This window comes from Dendropsophus ebraccatus, chromosome 3, assembly GCF_027789765.1.
Source record: "Dendropsophus ebraccatus isolate aDenEbr1 chromosome 3, aDenEbr1.pat, whole genome shotgun sequence".
Taxonomy (NCBI): domain Eukaryota; kingdom Metazoa; phylum Chordata; class Amphibia; order Anura; family Hylidae; genus Dendropsophus; species Dendropsophus ebraccatus.
The window spans coordinates 172,900,736-172,918,811 of NC_091456.1; the positions used below are offsets into that span (position 1 = coordinate 172,900,736).

Here is an 18,076-nt window from a genome sequence, read left to right on the forward strand (position 1 = left end):
ATGGAGTTGTGGGGCTCCTATGCAATTAAAGTAAGCCGTGAGCTAGAAAAATCACAAAGAAGGTGGAGTAGTGGGGGCTCCTATGGAATTACAGTAGGCAGTGATCTAGAACAATAATAAATAAGGTGGAGTACTGGGGGCTCCCATGGAATAACAGCAAGCAGTGGTCTAGAACAATCACAAAGAAGATGGAGTAATGGTGGTTTCTTGAATTATAGTATGCAGTGAACAAGAAGAAAAAAAATCGCAATAAGTAAATGGAGTAATGGAGGCTCCTATTGAATTACAGTAAGCAGTGATCTAAAAAAATCATAAAGAAGGTGGAGTAATGCAGGTGCCTATGGAATTACAGTAAGCAGTGATCTAGAAAAATAATAAAGAAGGTGGAGTAATGGAGGTGCCTATGGAATTACAGTAAGCAGTGATCTAGAAAAATCATAAAGAAGGTGGAGTAATGCAGGTGCCTATGGAATTACAGTAAGCAGTGATCTAGAACAATCATAAAGAAGGTGGAGTAGTGGGGGCTCCTATGGAATTAGAGTAAGCAGTGATCTAGAACAATCATAAAGAAGGTGGAGTAATGGAGGCTCCTATGGAATTACATTAAGCAGTGAACTAGAAAAATAATGAAGAACGTGAAGTAGTGAGGGCTCTTATGGAATTGCAATGATCTAGAACAATCATAAAGAAGGTGGAGTAGTGGGGGCTTCTATGCAATTACAGTAAGCAGTGATCTAGAAGAATCATAAGTATATTGGAAAGTTAGAAACTATATCCTGCAAATTGTAATCTTTGTTGACTTAATCTGAAATACCTCTTTAACATACTCAGCTCCGCTATAGGAGTACCTTCTTTTATTATGAGGTTGTCATTTATTTGTGTAAAACGATTCTACCTGACAACCACAGCTCTGCTACACCAGATTTCCTGTGTTGATATAACTCTCTGTCCATATTTTGTGTATTTCAGGGCGGCAGCAATCTAAGGATATTAGGTCTGGTGAAGTCAGATGAAGGTTATTATCAATGTATAGCTGAAAATGAAGCCGGAACAGCCGAGACATATGCGCAGCTCATCATTCCAGATCCTGGTGAGTATTCTCTATAGAACAGTAGCACATCAGTACTGTATGTAAACCTGTTACAGTGTCTGCCCCCTGCTGGTGAGGCAAATACTACAGTTACACCCCAAGTTATATCAACTCAGGTAGGTTGTCGCTTCCTCCTCCCTCAAAATGGGAGAAGTTAGGAAATACTAAATGTTGTTTCTTGCTGCAAAGCATCATGGTCAATAGATGTATTAAGCTCTATTAAGCTCCACCCTTGATCTACCCAGAACTACCCACAATGACCAATCACCCCAAGACATATAACTTACTAATACAGTGTTATTACTAATAGTACTGGCTTTAGTGGTTCGTGTGTTAGTTCCCTCTGACAGGAAGTAGAAAATAGAAGAACTTCACAATGTGTATTGTCTCCAGCTCCCTGGCTCCTCCTCTCTCTTGAGACAACACATCACCCTCTGATGTCATAGGAGACTTGGTTGGATCTTGTCTCTAAGTTCCTGAGTGATGTCACCATCTGTGACTGGCCCCTCCGGCTGACTTCACCATTTCCCTGTCATATACTGAGACACATAAATATCTTTATTAGGACATATAGAGAGAGTGAGGTGTATATAGAGCATGCTAGGGCAGATAGAGAGTTACTACAGCAGGTGCTGCAGCCTCTTTGATGTGTAATAGTCTGCAGTGAAATAAGATGTTCTGCAACAGCTTTTGGCAGGGAACTTGCTGGGGAAGGGGAATGCTGGGGGATGGGAGTAGATAGGGTGGGAGGGCTGTGATAGAGATCTGAGAGAAAGCAATGCATTTTGGGAAGTGTAGTACTGAGCAACTGCTGAACCAGGACGTGCGGAATAAGTCCTACAGAGCTGGGGCAGACAGGTAATGATATGATATGCTTCTGTAGCATGTCTATTTTTTTGTGATGTCAGAGTACACCTTAAAGGGGTCATCCAGTGCCACAAAAACATGGCCACTTTTTTTCCAGAGACAAAACGACTGATGTTTCCAGTTCAGGTGTGGTTTGCAATTAAGCTCCATTTACTTCAATAAAACTGAATTACAAAACCTACACCCAACCTGGAGACAAGAGAAGGGCTGTCTCTTGAGAAAAGTGGCCATGTTTTTGTAGCGCTGGATAACCCCTTCAAATCTTAGCTGTGGCTAAGGGTGGTATTACACGGGCCGAGCAGGGCCCGATAATACCTGTAAACGAGCAGCGATCTGCTAGATCGTTGCTCGTTTACTGGGCCTATTACACAGCCCGATAATCGTTTGACAAGAGCTGCAAGGACATCGTTACCGATGTCCTTGCAGCTCTTGCTAAACTGGCATACATTACCCATCCACGTTCCAGGGCTGCTCCTGCCGTCCGCTTCTCCTGGGGTCTGCGGCCTGTGATTGGCTGAGCGGCCTATCAGCTGACAGGCCTCTGTGAAGCTAGAGCGCGCGCGGGACCCCGGGAGAAGCGGATGGCAGGAGCAGCCCTGGAACGTGGATGGGTAATGTATATCGTTAGTCGCCGGCCGCTATTACACGCAGGGGTTGCGCGGTCGGCGCCCGACAAAATAGGGTCTAACCTATATCAACGATCAGCCGATGATCGTTGTCATCGGCTGATCGTTGCATTTATTACACGGAGCGATAATCGGCCGAATCGGGCCAATTCGGCCGATTATCGTTCCGTGTAATAGTACCCTAACTGTTCTGTATGTGATGATAAGGAGGAGTCTTCTATACATGATCTGTACGGCATAACAGTAAAAGGTGACACCAGTAGATGGAGGAGACAATAGATGAAGCTCACAGCTCATTCTCCCCCTCTCTGTGGAACGACCTTTGCAAAGGGCACAGAACATGCTCAGTAGCTTTTCTTATTCATGTCAATTGGACAGGTCTATGTCCATAGAGTGAACAAGGGATGTGTGGCTGACAGCAATATATTTAACCCCTTAGTGACCGCCGATACGGCTTTCTACGGCGGTCACTAATGGTCCTTATTCTGCTGCCATCAGCTTTTTACGGCGATGGCAGAGAATAAGGCTGCGGGGCCGGGACGGCCCCCACCCCATCCCCCCGGCTACCGGAGGTAGCTGAGGGGTTGGGGCAGTGTGTGAGGTCCGTCCCGGCCCCCCCCCTTACCGACGATCGCCGCTATTAACGTTATAGCGGCGACCGTCGGTAAATGAGAGTACCGGTGCCGCCGCCGCCTTTCATCTCCCCCCGCCGTGAATCTACGGCGGGGGGAGATGAAATAAGTGTATATCAGACCCCAGATCAGACCCCCCTAGTGCCCCGATAACTAACCCCCCTCCCCCGGCGGCCATCATTTCCAAGATGGCCGCCGCCATCGCTGTGAACCGACTAACGTCGGTTCACAGCGATTAAAAGGTTAAAATTAATGAAAGCCCCATGCTCTCCGCCACCGGAGGTAGCGGAGAGCATGGGGCAGTCATCGGGGACCCCCCTGTGGGGTCCCGGTGCAAGCGATCAGCGGTATATACTATATACCGCTGATCGCTTGTGCCATGTGCTCCCGGCACTTTTTATCCCCTGTCACCATAAATGATTGGTGACAGGGGATAAAAAGTGATGTCCCCCCACCCCCCAAGTCGCCCCCCACCCCCCCTGTCACCCCCGTCCCCCAGTCACCCCCCCCCCCTTCCCCATATACTCACCGGATCGACGGAGCTCCTTCCTCCTCGACGTCCTGGCTGGTTATGAAGTGCGCATGCGCTTCACAACCAGCCAACTCTGAAAATTTAAAGTGACAGAGACCAATTTGGTCTCTGTCACTGAACTATGATTACTGAGATAGAAAATATCACAGTAATCATAGTAATACAGTGAAAATGAATATGTAAAGTACAAAAAGTGACAAACATACAAAAAAATAAAACACACACTTTTTATTATAGTAATAATTGCAGTTTACTCCCAAATTACCCCTAACCCCTCCCCAGATTACCCGTAACCACCGCACGTTGCCCGTAACCACCGCACGTTGTCCGTAACCACCGCACGTTGCCCGTAACCACCGCACGTTGTCCGTAACCACCGCACATTGCCCGTAACCACCGCACGTTGCCCGTAACCACCGCACGTTGCCCGTAACCACCGCACGTTGCCCGTAACCACCGCAAATTGCCAGTGACCCCCTCCAGATTGCCCGTAACCACCCCAAATTACATGTACCCACCCCAGATTACCTATAAGCACTTCAGTTTATCAGTAACAATCCCAGATTGTCTGTAACCCTTCCAGGTTGCACATAACCCCCCCAGGTTCCCCGTAATCATGCCAGATTACATGTAACCCCCCCAGATTGCACGTAACCACTGCGCGTTGCCTCTGACCACGCCACGATGCCTCTGACCACGCCACGATGCCTCTGACCACCGCACGTCGCCTCTGACCACCGCACGTCGCCTCTGACCACCGCACGTCGCCTCTGACCACCACACGTCGCCTCTGACCACCACACGTCGCCTCTAACCACCACACGTCGCCTCTAACCACCACACGTCGCCTCTGACCACCACACGTCGCCTTTGACCACCCCAAATTGCCAATGACCCCCTCCAGATTGCGGTGCCCATGTCAGATTACAGGTACCCACCCCAGATTGCCTATAAGAACTTCAGTTTATCCGTAACCACCCCACATTGCCCGTAACCACCCCACGTTGCCCGTAACCACCCCAGATTGTCAGTAAGCACTGCAGGTTGCGCGTAACCACCCCACGTTGCCCGTATCCACCTCAGATTGTCTGTAAGCACTGCAGGTTGCCCGTAACCAGCCAACGTTGCCTGTAACCACCCCAGATTGTCTGTAAGCATTGCAGGTTGCCCGTAACCACCCCACGTTGCCCGTATCCACCCCAGATTGTCTGTAAGCACTGCAGGTTGCCCGTAACCACCCCACGTTTCCCGTAACCATCCCAGATTGTCTGTAAGCACAGCAGGTTGCCCGTAACCAGCCCACGTTGCCCGTTACCAGCCCACGTTGCCTGTAACCAGCCCACGTTGCCTGTAACCAGCCCACGTTGCCTGTAACCACCCCACGTTGCCTGTAACCACCCCACGTTGCCGTAACCACAGCAGGTTGCCCGTGACCACCACACGTTGCCCATAACCACCACACGTTGCCCGTAACCACCCCGCGTTGCCTGTAACCACCCCACGTTGCCTGTAACCACAGCAGGTTGCCCGTGACCACCCCATGTTGTCCGTAACCACCCCAGATTACCTGTAACCACCTCAGGTTGCCCATAACCACCCCTGGTTGCCCGTGACCACCCCACATTACCTGTAATCTCATTTTTTTTATCTTATTTTAGTAACTGCGCTATTCTAATAACCATTACTAGCTGCGGTTTTGCTCCTGTAAATCGGCGCTCCTTCCCTTCTGAGCCCTGCTGTGTGCCCATACAGTGGTTTATGCCCACATATGGGGTACCGTTGTACTCAGGAGAACCTGCGTTACAGATTTTGGGGTACGTTTTCTCTCCTGTTCCTCGTCAAATTGAGAAATTTCAAACTAAACCAACATATTATTGGAAAAATTCGAGTTTTTCATTTTTACTGGCCAATTTTGAATACTTTCCTCTAATACCTGTGGGGTAAAAATGGTCACCACACCCCAAGATGAATTTTTTGAGGGGTGTACTTTCCAAGATGTGGTGACTTTTGGGGGGAATCTATTCTGCTGACACTACAGGGGCTCAGCAAACGCACCTGGCGCTCAGAAACTTCTTCAGAAAAATCTGCACTGAAAATGCTAATTGGCGCTCCTTCCCTTCTGAGCCCGGCTGTGTGCCCATGCAGTGGTTTATGCCCACATATGGGGTACCGTTCTACTCAGGAGAACCTGCTTTACATATATTGGGGTGACATTTCTCTCCTGTTCCTCGTGAAATTGAGAAATTTCAAACTAAAGGAACATATTATTGGAAAAATTCGAGTTTTTCATTTTTACTGTCTACTTTTGAATACTTTCCTCAAATACCTGTGGGGTCAAAATGCTCACCACACCCCAAAATAAATTCTATGAGGGGTGCACTTTCCAAAATGGAATGACTTATGGCGAGATTTTACTCCGCTAGCACTACAGGGGCGCTGCAAACGCACCTGGCGCTCAGAAACTTCTTCAGCAAAATCTGCATTGAAAAAGCTAATTGGCACTCCTTCCCTTTTGAGCCCTCCTGTGTGCCCATGCAGTGGTTTACGCCCACATATGGGGTACCATTGTACTCAGGAGAACCTGCGTTACAAATTTTGTGGTACTATTTTCCTCTTGTTCCTCGTGAAATTGAGAAATTTCAAACTAAAAGAACATAATATTGGAAAAATTTGAGTTTTTCATTTTTACTGTCTACTTTTGAATACTTTCCTCTAATACCTGTGGGGTCAAAATGGTCACCACACACCAAGATGAATACTTTGAGGGGTGCACTTTCCAAAATGGAGTGACTTTTGGGGGGGTTCTCTTCTACGGACACTACAGGGGCTCTGCAAACGCACCTGGCGCTCGGAAACTTCTGCAGCAAAATCTGCATTGAAAAAGCTAATTGGCGCTCCTTCCCTTCTGAGCCCTCCTGTGTGCCCATGCAGTGGTTTATGCCCACATATGGGGTACCATTGTACTCAGGAGAACCTGCGTTACAAATTTTGGGGTACTTTTTTCCTCTTGTTCCTCGTGAAATTGAGAAATTTCAAACTAAACGAACATATTATTGGAAGAATTCAAGTTTTTCATTTTTACTGTCTTCTTTTGAATACTTTCCTGTAATACCTGTGGGGTCAAAATGGTCACCACACACCAAGATGAATTCTTTGAGGAGTGTACTTTCCAAAATGGGGTGACTTATGGGGGTTTTTCTCTCTGCTGACACTACAGGGGCACTGCAAACGCACCTGGCGCTCAGAAACTTCTTCAGCAAAATTTGCATTGGAAAAGCTAATTGGCGCTCCCTTCCTTCTGAGTCCTGCTGTGTGCCCATACAGTGGTTTACGCCCACATATGGGGTACCGTTGTACTCAAGAGAACCTGCGTTACAAATTTTGGGGTGCTTTTTGTCTCATATTCGTTTTGAAAATGAGAAACTTTAATCTAAACGTATATATTATTAGAAAATTTAAATTTTCAATTTTTTTACTGCCTAATTGTGAATACTTTCCTCCAGCCCCTGTAGGGTTAAAATGCTCATTATACCCCTAGATTAATTCTTTAAGGTGTGTAGTTTCCAAAATGGGGTCACTTATGGGGTTTTTCAGGATACCAGACTTCTAAATCCATTTAAAAAAAGAACTGGTCCCTAAAAAAATCAGTGTCACGAAAATGTGATAATTTGCTGATAAATTTCTAAGCCCCATAACATCCTAAAAAAGTAAAATATGTTTACCAAATTATGCCAGAATAAAGAAGACATATTGGTAATGTGACTTAGTAACTAATTTATGTGCTACGACTTTCTTTTTTTAGAAGCAGAGAATTTCAAAGTTCATAAAATGCAAATTTTTTAAATTTTTCATGATATTTTGATGTTTTTCACAAAAAACACACAAAGTAGTGACCAAATTTTGCCACTAACATAAAGTGCCATATGTCACGAAAAAACAATCTCAGAATCGCTAGCATACGTTAAAGCATCACTGAGCTATAAGAGCATAAAGTGAGACAGGTCAGATTTTGAAAAATTAGCCTGGTCATTAAGGCCCAAACTAGCTGCAGCACGAAGGGGTTAAATACCCGCAGAACAATACAGTGATTGACGCTCATTTACTTCTGTAGACATCCCCCATATCTGGCTGTCTAAAGGACAGAACTAATAGGTGATGTAAACTTAGACTAGACAGTCTGCGGAAACAACTGGTTATACTGTCCACGATCTACATATCAGTCAGTTTTAGTAAATTCCCACATTGTATCGGTTCCTTTAAGCACTTGACTTCTCCTAGGGCCTGAAGTGAGCTGTAATATTATTATTTTTTATGTTTAAAGAGGATACTGTGCCATTATTGTATACTGGACACTGCCCTATACATGGTATTTGGCCCTTACACTGCAGTAACCCATCTCTGTAATTTCCAATGCTGCCAGACTACTTTGCACTATGTGAGCGCAACGCCACCTGGTGAGTGCAAAGGGAACAGCAAGATGCTTCTACTACCATGGTAGCGCCATAGTAATTGCTATGAACACAATCCACACATTCCAGCGCTACCCGGAAGGGAAGGGGGGGGTCGGATCCTCCAATTTGTTGTCCAGCACCCGTCGCGTTGTCTGGGTCGCCCTTTATAAATGATGGATGACTTTTTCTCTGCTATTTGATCAGACAATCCTCTTTCAATTTCCAAGCAGCGGGGACAAGGAGCTCGGAGCTGGAAAAAAGGGCAATTGCGCAGATTAGGTTGCAGGGAGCTATACATATAGATAGAGCGGTGGATATAAGGAAATGTTGTAGCAGAGTTGAATTTGTCTGTAAACACCTCCTACAGCTCTGCTACATCTGCAGGCATTGCAGCAGTGATGGCTCTCCAGCCGAAGGTCTGCAACATAACCAATGCAACAACAATCTCAGCTCTGCTACATCCCAGTTTAAAATGCTACCATAGCTCTGCTACATCTGTGTATGAACTGTTACACCCAGGCCTGTAACCATCAGCCCGTTGCTGTGTTCTCCACACCTCGGATTAATGTAATATCCCGAAAATCGATTTCCCTGTGCAAGTTTAGCAAAAAAATATCTGATTTTTTTTTCCAGTTAAAAATGTCAATTCTGATTCCCACCTTCATATTCTAACTAGGGTTTTATTTTCAGATTTTTTTCCCACTTTTTTTCTTCTATCAGATGAATGAAATGATTTCCTGTCTTCTTGGATAGTACACCCCCCACCCCCCATTCTATATATCAGCCCAATCTGGAAACATTTATTTGTACATTAATTATTCAGCTGTTCTGGTCCGGTGGAGCCTGGAGAGATGGGGGGGGGGGCCTCTGTGCAAACCCCCCCGTCCTGTCGGGTGTCTTCCACTCCATGTAATGAGAATATCATAGCACCAGCATGTTACATCCGCATCCCCCCCATTTCATTACAGTCCCAGGAATCCATAGATTGCTCCGCCGGTATCTATTATTTATCAGCTGCAGGAAGGATATTCAGGGATTCCAGGGATTTATGCAAACAAACAAAAAAAGGAAAAAAGAATAATGTATCAGAGACAGAAAGGTCGTGTTATAAGAAATGGGGGAATACAGACGGGAGAAAAAGCCTTGTGGTTAATAGGATTCAATATGTAGAAGAGGAAAACTGTGATCTGAGTAACAGCTATAGTGTCTGAATATTTATGTCATGTACAAATATATACAGAATGCAAGATTAGATAGATAGATAGATAGATAGATAGATAGATAGATAGATAGATAGGAGATAGATAGATAGATAGATAGATAGATAGATAGATAGATAGATAGAAGATAGATAGATAGATAGATAGATAGATAGATAGATAGGAGATAGATAGATAGATAGATAGATAGATAGATAGATAGATAGATAGGAGATAGATAGATAGATAGATAGATAGATAGATAGATAGAAGATAGATAGATAGATAGGAGATAGATAGATAGATAGATAGATAGATAGATAGATAGATAGATAGAAGATAGATAGATAGATAGATAGATAGATAGATAGATAGGAGATAGATAGATAGATAGATAGATAGATAGATAGATAGGAGATAGATAGATAGATAGATAGATAGAAGATAGATAGATAGATAGATAGGAGATAGATAGATAGATAGATAGATAGATAGGAGATAGATAGATAGGAGATAGATAGATAGATAGATAGATAGATAGATAGATAGATAGATAGATAGGAGATAGATAGGAGATAGATAGATAGATAGATAGATAGATAGATAGATAGATAGATAGATAGGAGATAGATAGATAGATAGATAGATAGATAGGAGATAGATAGATAGATAGATAGATAGATAGATAGGAGATAGATAGATAGATAGATAGATAGATAGATAGATAGATAGATAGGAGATAGATAGTAGATAGATAGGAGATAGATAGATAGATAGATAGATAGATAGATAGATAGATAGATAGATAGGAGATAGATAGATAGATAGATAGATAGATAGGAGATAGATAGATAGATAGATAGATAGATAGATAGATAGATAGATAGGAGATAGATAGATAGATAGATAGATAGATAGATAGATAGATAGATAGGAGATAGATAGATAGATAGATAGATAGATAGATAGATAGGAGATAGATAGATAGGAGATAGATAGGAGATAGATAGATAGATAGATAGATAGATAGATAGATAGATAGATAGATAGATCTTGAAGTTTTATCCTCTGAACAAATAAAAGTTTCACTATAGTAACATTTTATAAAAAATCTGTGAAAGAATGTGAAAATCTAGATACATGTATCTCATTATGATATGTCAGTCATTGCCATCTGGTGGCCTTATGATATATTACAGTTGCTGTACATTCTTTGAGGGGGTAGAGGGATAATAGTCATCTCTACTTACATTATGGAGTCTATTTCTCTCCAGACCCTCATGTCTCTCTTACCTCCCAGCAGCCTGTTGTTTCTTTTTCCTGCCCTCAGGTTTCATTTAAATGGTCATGAACCTTCTCAGTCTCCAAATATTCATCTAGTGTAAAACAGTATACAGACAACAGTGAGGAGGGGAGGAGGGAGGTGCAGCTGAAACTACTCATTCAAGGTGCTGGATCCGTGTACTTCTGTGGGAGACATCTTATTTGTTCAGATCACAGGGAGTAATGAGGAAAAGTCCTCTGTGCAGGACACCTCATGTCTATATATATATAACATAGATGAACATTCATCCAAATGGCCGCCATGTAATAATACGGCTGCTGGCCAATCCTTATCCTGAGGGTGCCAAAAGATGTGAAATAAGACAATTCCTTGAAAGTGGATGTTGACCCCTTCTTCAGCCGACATGAAGGATAGAAAACATCCTATATACCATGCATTATCTTTATATACGGTAATATGCGGTAAAGCATTGTATCACTATGTTCTCAGGTACCCTGTATCTAATATATTCAGGTATCTAAGGAGATGTAGCTAAGTAAACTCCCCACAAAAAAAAATATATATATATATATATATATATATATATAAATATTTTGTTTTGAAAGTCCAAACTCTATTAATATACGCCTAAGATATCCTCCACTCCGGACTCTATCAGATGTAAGTCATAGATTTCCCCATAGATTGAGCCTCTGATATCTTTCCATATTGATGCATCACATCGGTACTATTAAACGCTGTACTGGTCCCATCCCCATGGAAATGGCCTACGCTCCCAGCATTGTACTCACATATTTATTTTTTATTATAATAGTGCTATGAGTATTCATGGACAGCCTTTAGGAGCAGAGCAGACCGCGCAGGTTGTTTACATACACCCCCGGGAGTCACTAAATGAGTCTTCAAAAGCCAAGTGATCATTAGTTGTGGATGCATTTACATATAAAATGTATGTCAGGGAATATGAGGAGCACTAAGAGAGTCCATGGCCACGTGTGCAGAATGTTGTGATATTCCTCTGTCCTCTGGTAAAGTTATATTATAATTTCTAAATAAAATTGGCCAAGAGTGTGTAGACACTCAGCTGCTACCGCTGCAGAAGTGTCCACCCTTACCTTTCTGTATTATAATTTTTGGATGCAGCTTGCCAAAAGTATGTAGACACCTGTCTGTTACCACTACAGATGTGTCCACCCTTACCTTTCCTCAAATTTAGGAGTGCTAAGAGAGTCCATGGCCATATGTGCAGAATGTTGTGATGTTCTTGTGTCCTCTGGTAAAGTTATAATATAATTTCTAAATACCATTGGCCAAGAGTATGCAGACATTCAACAGCTGCCATGTGTCCACCCATACCTTTCTGTATTATAATTTTTGGAAGAAGCTGTCCAAAAGTATGTGGACACTTGTCTGTTACCTCTACAGATGTGTCTGCCCTTACCTACCCTCAAATTGAGGAGTGCTAAGAGAGTCCATGGCCATATGTAATGGTCATGTGGACGTTGTGATGTTCTTGAGTCCTCTGGTAAAGTTATATTAGAATTTCCAAATACAATTGCCAAGAGTTTGTAGACACTCAACTGCTACCACTGCAGATGTGTCCACTCTTACCTTTCTGCAAATTGAGGATCACTAAGAGAGTCTGTGGCCATGAGTACAGAATGATGTTCTTGTGCACATTGTCATTTTCAAGCACAACTGGCCAAGAGTATGGAGACACTCAACTGCTACCACTGCAGATGTGTCCACTCTTACCTTTCTGCAAATTTAGGATCACTAAGAGAGTCTGTGGCCATACTGTAAGTACAGAATGATGTTCTTGTGCACATTGTCATTCCCAAGCACAACTGGGCAAGAGTATGGAGACACTCAACTGCTACCACTGCAGATGTGTCCACTCTTACCTTTCTGCAAATTGAGGAACACTAATAGGGTTGATGGCCATGAGTACAGAATGTTGGGATTTTCTTGTGTACATTGTAGTTTCCAAGCACAGCTGACCAACAAAATGAAGGTAGTTGAATGTTGAGCTGTCCACTACAGATATGTCCACCCTAAAATAGTTTATTGTAAAGCCAGGTAACTTTGGAAGAGGTGAGATCCAAATAGTAAACACTCATGGCCGAAAAAGTCTAATAGTCTAACATTACTAAATGTGCCCATAGACCTTCAATAGTTGTCGGCACAACATTTGTTCCATTAACAGCTCTCTCTCATTCATCCCATACTCATAAATGTTGAACTAGGCCAAATGTTCAGATGTGGTGAATGAGTAGGGGTTTATAGGCTAACTTAAATTACACATGGCCCACCTTTCTCTTCCCCAACAACATCTTTTGGCTTTTTGAGAGACGGTAGGCCTCCATACACACTAGAGGTTTGTCCAGTCCCGCTAAAACGAGAGGGGTCGGATAAATTTTTACTGGAGAAGAACGCAACTCAAGCATGCTCGAGTTTGATCGTTCAACATTTGAAAAACAGTGGCTGAAGAGGTTGGATGCAGCCTTAGGGAGTCCAGAAAAACATGGATGCAGTCCTAGGTCATAGGCGGTATCCATGTTTTCATTGACTCCCTAGGGCGGCATCCAACTTCTTCAGCCACCGTTAATCAAATGACGAATGCTTGACCTTATGGGGTGACCTTATAATAGTGTTGGGACCTTATAATAATAGCCAAATAGTTTGTCTTAGCCTAAAGGTATTCACACTGTAACTTGATGACCATGGAAGAAGACCTGAAGACCATGTCTGTATTACGTGTCACATTGTTAGATGGATTTCTGGTAGGTGGAGGAATGCCTTGTTTCACTTTTATGGCGCTTATGAATATTTCACTTTTTTCTGGAGACTTCTCCAACAAAGAGTCATTGATAATATTGAGAGGATCCAAGAATGAGCAATAAAATGGTGCACAGTCCAAGACAGAGGACTGGAGAAGAGCAGAGGAACGAAATGTGGGGAAAAAGGAGAATGAGAAGACTTTGACTGAAACCTATAAAAAATTACAAGAAGGCAGTGGATAATAGGAGAATTGCTTAAGAAGGCTAAAATCAAGAACGATGGGAAAAATATGATTGGTCAAATAAGACATCAGGATATAGTGGTCATACAACGCTCCATATATTCTCTATGACATCGACCGGAGACGACTTCTAATATATGTAATTAGATCAGGGTTGCATACAGACCCTGTCTCCCTGTTGTTGAGAGGCAGTCAATAGAGTCTATGATAAAGATGATAATAATGGAATTGTCTATGTGAATAGAGAGGATCGATACGTGTAGGAACCATCACGACATAGCAGCATGTCTCCATACACAATGGAGGACGCCATGTAGACCTATATTTAGACTGGTTGTATGCGGCTGGATGTGATCGCTTATTAGTTATTAGCTGGATGTAGACATTGCACACTACACAAGTCAGAGGAAAGCCAGGGAGGAATACAAAGCTCCTGCCTGCTTCTCATTACATATCCAGGAAGCGTCTTCAATCATTGATTGCAATGGGCTACTTTACATATGCCTCCATGATGATGAGACTTATCTATGGTGACAGTCTCGCGCTGCTTCGGGGGCACAACATTAAATAAATGCATTGGCTGGTGACTAACTGCGAGCAGAGACAATGTAACTAGCTCTCTTTTTGTCGAGGCGCAGAGACAGGTGATTATGGAGAGAAGCTTGTTTATAATATTACAGGCATTATAATGGAACCGCCTGCACCGCTTTCCTACAGCCCTGGGACAATGGGTTTTGAATCTGACCAACACATGGAGATGTACATCATTCTATTTTTAGGAAAAGATGAAGAAGGCTCTAATAGTCATATGTATTATATATGGTGGCAACAGTTACTAAAGAGCAGTGTATACATTGTACAGATGTGTACACCCCCTACTCTACCTATCTGCAAATATTTTGAAGGTCTCCTTTTTCTCACAAAATTCAATACAATATCCCAATATCCCAATATCTAACAAATTCCTTAACCATTGTGATCTCTTTTTTGTATTCTCCATGGCCTGATATCGTGATTGGTGGAGTTTCTGCTCTCTGCTCTCTTCATAGGCAGAACCTATATACCCTGTTCTCTTCATGGGGGCAACCTCAGTGGCCTGTTCTCTGCATAAGTGAAACCTCCCTGTCCTGTTGTCTTCATGGACAGAACCTCTATGTCCTCGTTCTTCATGGGTGAAACCTCCCTGGCCTTTTCTCTGCATGAATGGAGCTTCCCTTTTCTGTTCTCGTAATAGGCAGAACCTTTGTGCACTGTTCCCCCTTTAAAAAAGTGTTCAAAGCTTTATTTTGTAATTTTGTAGGTCTTTATGGGTGAAGCTTCCCTATCCTGTTCTGTTCATGAATGGAGTCCCTCCTCTATTCTCTTCATGACTGAAACCTATGTGGCATATTCTATTCTTGGGCAGAACCTCATGGTCTGTTCTCTTCATGGGTGGAACCTCTATGGTCTGTTCGCTTCATGGGTGAAACCTCTTTGGTCTGTTCTCTTCATGGGTGAAACCCCCATGGTCTGTTCTCTTCATGGGTGGAATCTCCATGGTCTCTTCTCTTCATGGTTGGAACCCTGCCCGGTTCTCTCTCCAATGTTTCCGTGGAGAATCTCCTGCCCCACAATTGAAATCCAACTATTATCCTTCTATTCCTATATTCATATATATATATATATATATATATATATATATATATATATATATATATATATATATCAGTGCTGATATCCATAGCATCACATAGGACCTGGCATGATTCTTCCGCCTTATCACTGCAGTCGGGTCACCACCAGGTCATCGCCAATAACGCAGCGCTTCCTCTCCTTCCATCTTTCACAGGTAAGGGGCGCCGCAGCTGATTACACTACATGTCACACCGGGAAATTAATAAAAAGAAAGCCATTTAATAAGACACCTTGCAGCTGTGGCCACTGTCCAAGCAGAAGATGTATGCTGGCAGCAGCGAGGCTTTTGAGGAATGACAGTATGGTGTAAACACTAGCCAGGATGGCACCAGTCCAAAAACAAGAAAAACAACAACAACAAAAAAATCACATGAAATGATGGTTATGACGGACGGTTTTACTTTAAGAAATAAAAGAAGCCAGCGTGCTGTAGGGAGATAAGCGGCGACAAATCACTTCCCTGTGTGCCCTTTAAGGCGGTAATAAATATCCGGAGTGAGGAGAATCGGGCCGTGCATAAATACTGATATTTATTTAATTTTGTCTGTGTCCTGCAGTGGAGTGCGCCGCCGCGCCAGCCCGCCTGCCCATACATCACTGTGCCCAATACAAACTGATTGGCATTCATGCCTGAGCGTCTTTTTATTTTCTCCTTGGCTGCTGGGTGCAGCCCGACTTCCTCCGAAACTAAAGAGCTTCATCTATTAGGCGTGACAGATTTGTATTCAGCGCTAAATGTCTGACCTTGCTTATACTCTTTCATCCATTCCCATCAACCCTTTCCCAGATGAAAGATTCTGTTTAACGCCTGCTTCCTGTCTGTTGCCTTGGAAACCGGGCTAAGCAAGGCGGCCTGACAGAGAGGGAGGGGAGGAAAAATTAAGAATAAATACATTAAAAATATATATATATATAAATAGTTAAACCTAAGATATATATTTGCTTTATATAAATGTCATACATGAGATATATATTTGTGACAGATGACTAACTTAAAAAAACAAAACATATAATTGTCAGGATTGGTTAATGTTATATGTGAAAGGTTTCTTTTCCCTATAGGTATGACAATAATTCTCCATTATCCAATAATAAAAATCAAAACAATCACCAGGGTCAATTCCACAGAAAATTGGGGGAAAAAATTTTATACAGTGCCCAAGTTATATATACGAATATAAATAAATAATACAGCCATACAGTGCCCTAATAATACTTCCATATACTGTCCAAATAATGTGCTATACAATGCACCAACAATACTTCCACCTACTGGCCAAATAATACAGCCATACAGTGCACTAATAATACTTCTATATACTGTACTCTCCAAATAATAGTCATACAATGCATCAACAATACTTCCACCTGCTGTGTAAAAAATACAACCATACAGTGCACTAATAATACTTTCACATACTCTCCAAACAGTGCAGCTATAGAGAGCCCTAATAATACTTTCATATACTGTCCAAATAATACAGTCATACAGTGCACTAACAATACTTCAATATACTGTCCAAATAATAAAGCCATACAGTGCACTAATAATACTTCCACATACTCTCCAAATATTACAGCTATACAGTGCACTAATAATACTTTCATATACTGTCCAAATAATACAGTCATACAGTGCACTAATAATACTTCCATATACTGTCCAAATAATACAGCCATATAGTGCACTAATTATACTTTCATATACTGTCCAAATAATTCACTATACAATGCACCAACAATACTTCACCCTACTGTCCAAATAATACAGCTATACAGTGCACTAATAATACTTCTATATACTCTCCAAATAATACAGTCATACAATGCATCAACAATACTTCCACCTGCTGTGTAAAAAATACAACCATACAGTGCACTAATAATACTTTCACATACTCTCCAAACAGTGCAGCCATACAGATCCCCAATAATGCTTTCATATACTGTCCAAATAATACAGCCATATAGTGCACTAATAATACTTTCATATACTGTCCAAATAATACAGTCATACAGTGCACTAATAATACTTCCATATACTGTCCAAATAATACAGCCATATAGTGCACTAATTATACTTTCATATACTGTCCAAATAATTCACTATACAATGCACCAACAACACTTCACCCTACTGTCCAAATAATACAGCTATACAGTGCACTAATAATACTTCTATATACTCTCCAAATAGTCATACAATGCACCAACAATACTTCCACCTACTGTGTACAAAATACAACCATACAGTGCACTAATAATACTTTCACATACTCTCCAAACAGTGCAGCCATACAGATCCCCAATAATGCTTTCATATGTCCATACTGTCCAAATAATACAGCCATATAGTGCACTAATAATACTTTCATATACTGTCCAAATAATACAGTCATACAGTGCACTAGTAATATTTCTATATACTGTCAAAGTAATACAGCCATACAGTGCACTAATAATACTTCCATATACTGTCCAGATAATACAGCCATATGGTGCACTAATAAAACTTCCACATACTCTCCAAATAATACAGCCATACAGTGCACTAATACTTCCACATACTCTCCAAATAATACAGTCATACAGAGAGAGAGAGAGAGAGAGAGAGAGAGAGAGAGAGAGAGAGAGGCTTTGTATTCTAATTTTCAGCTGCTCACTGTAGTGCAGGGTGAGGAGCTGACCATCAGAAGAC

General features: G+C 42.2%; 1 protein-coding gene across 1 annotated transcript in view; it reads left to right on the forward strand.

The window, feature by feature from the left end:
* DCC (DCC netrin 1 receptor) overlaps nucleotides 1-18,076 on the forward strand; it is a 375,839-nt gene that overhangs the window by 182,316 nt on the left and 175,447 nt on the right. The window contains exon 8 of the mRNA XM_069963563.1: nucleotides 970-1,090. Within this exon, the coding sequence (XP_069819664.1) occupies nucleotides 970-1,090 (121 nt within the window). The remainder of the gene's footprint in view (nucleotides 1-969; nucleotides 1,091-18,076) is intronic.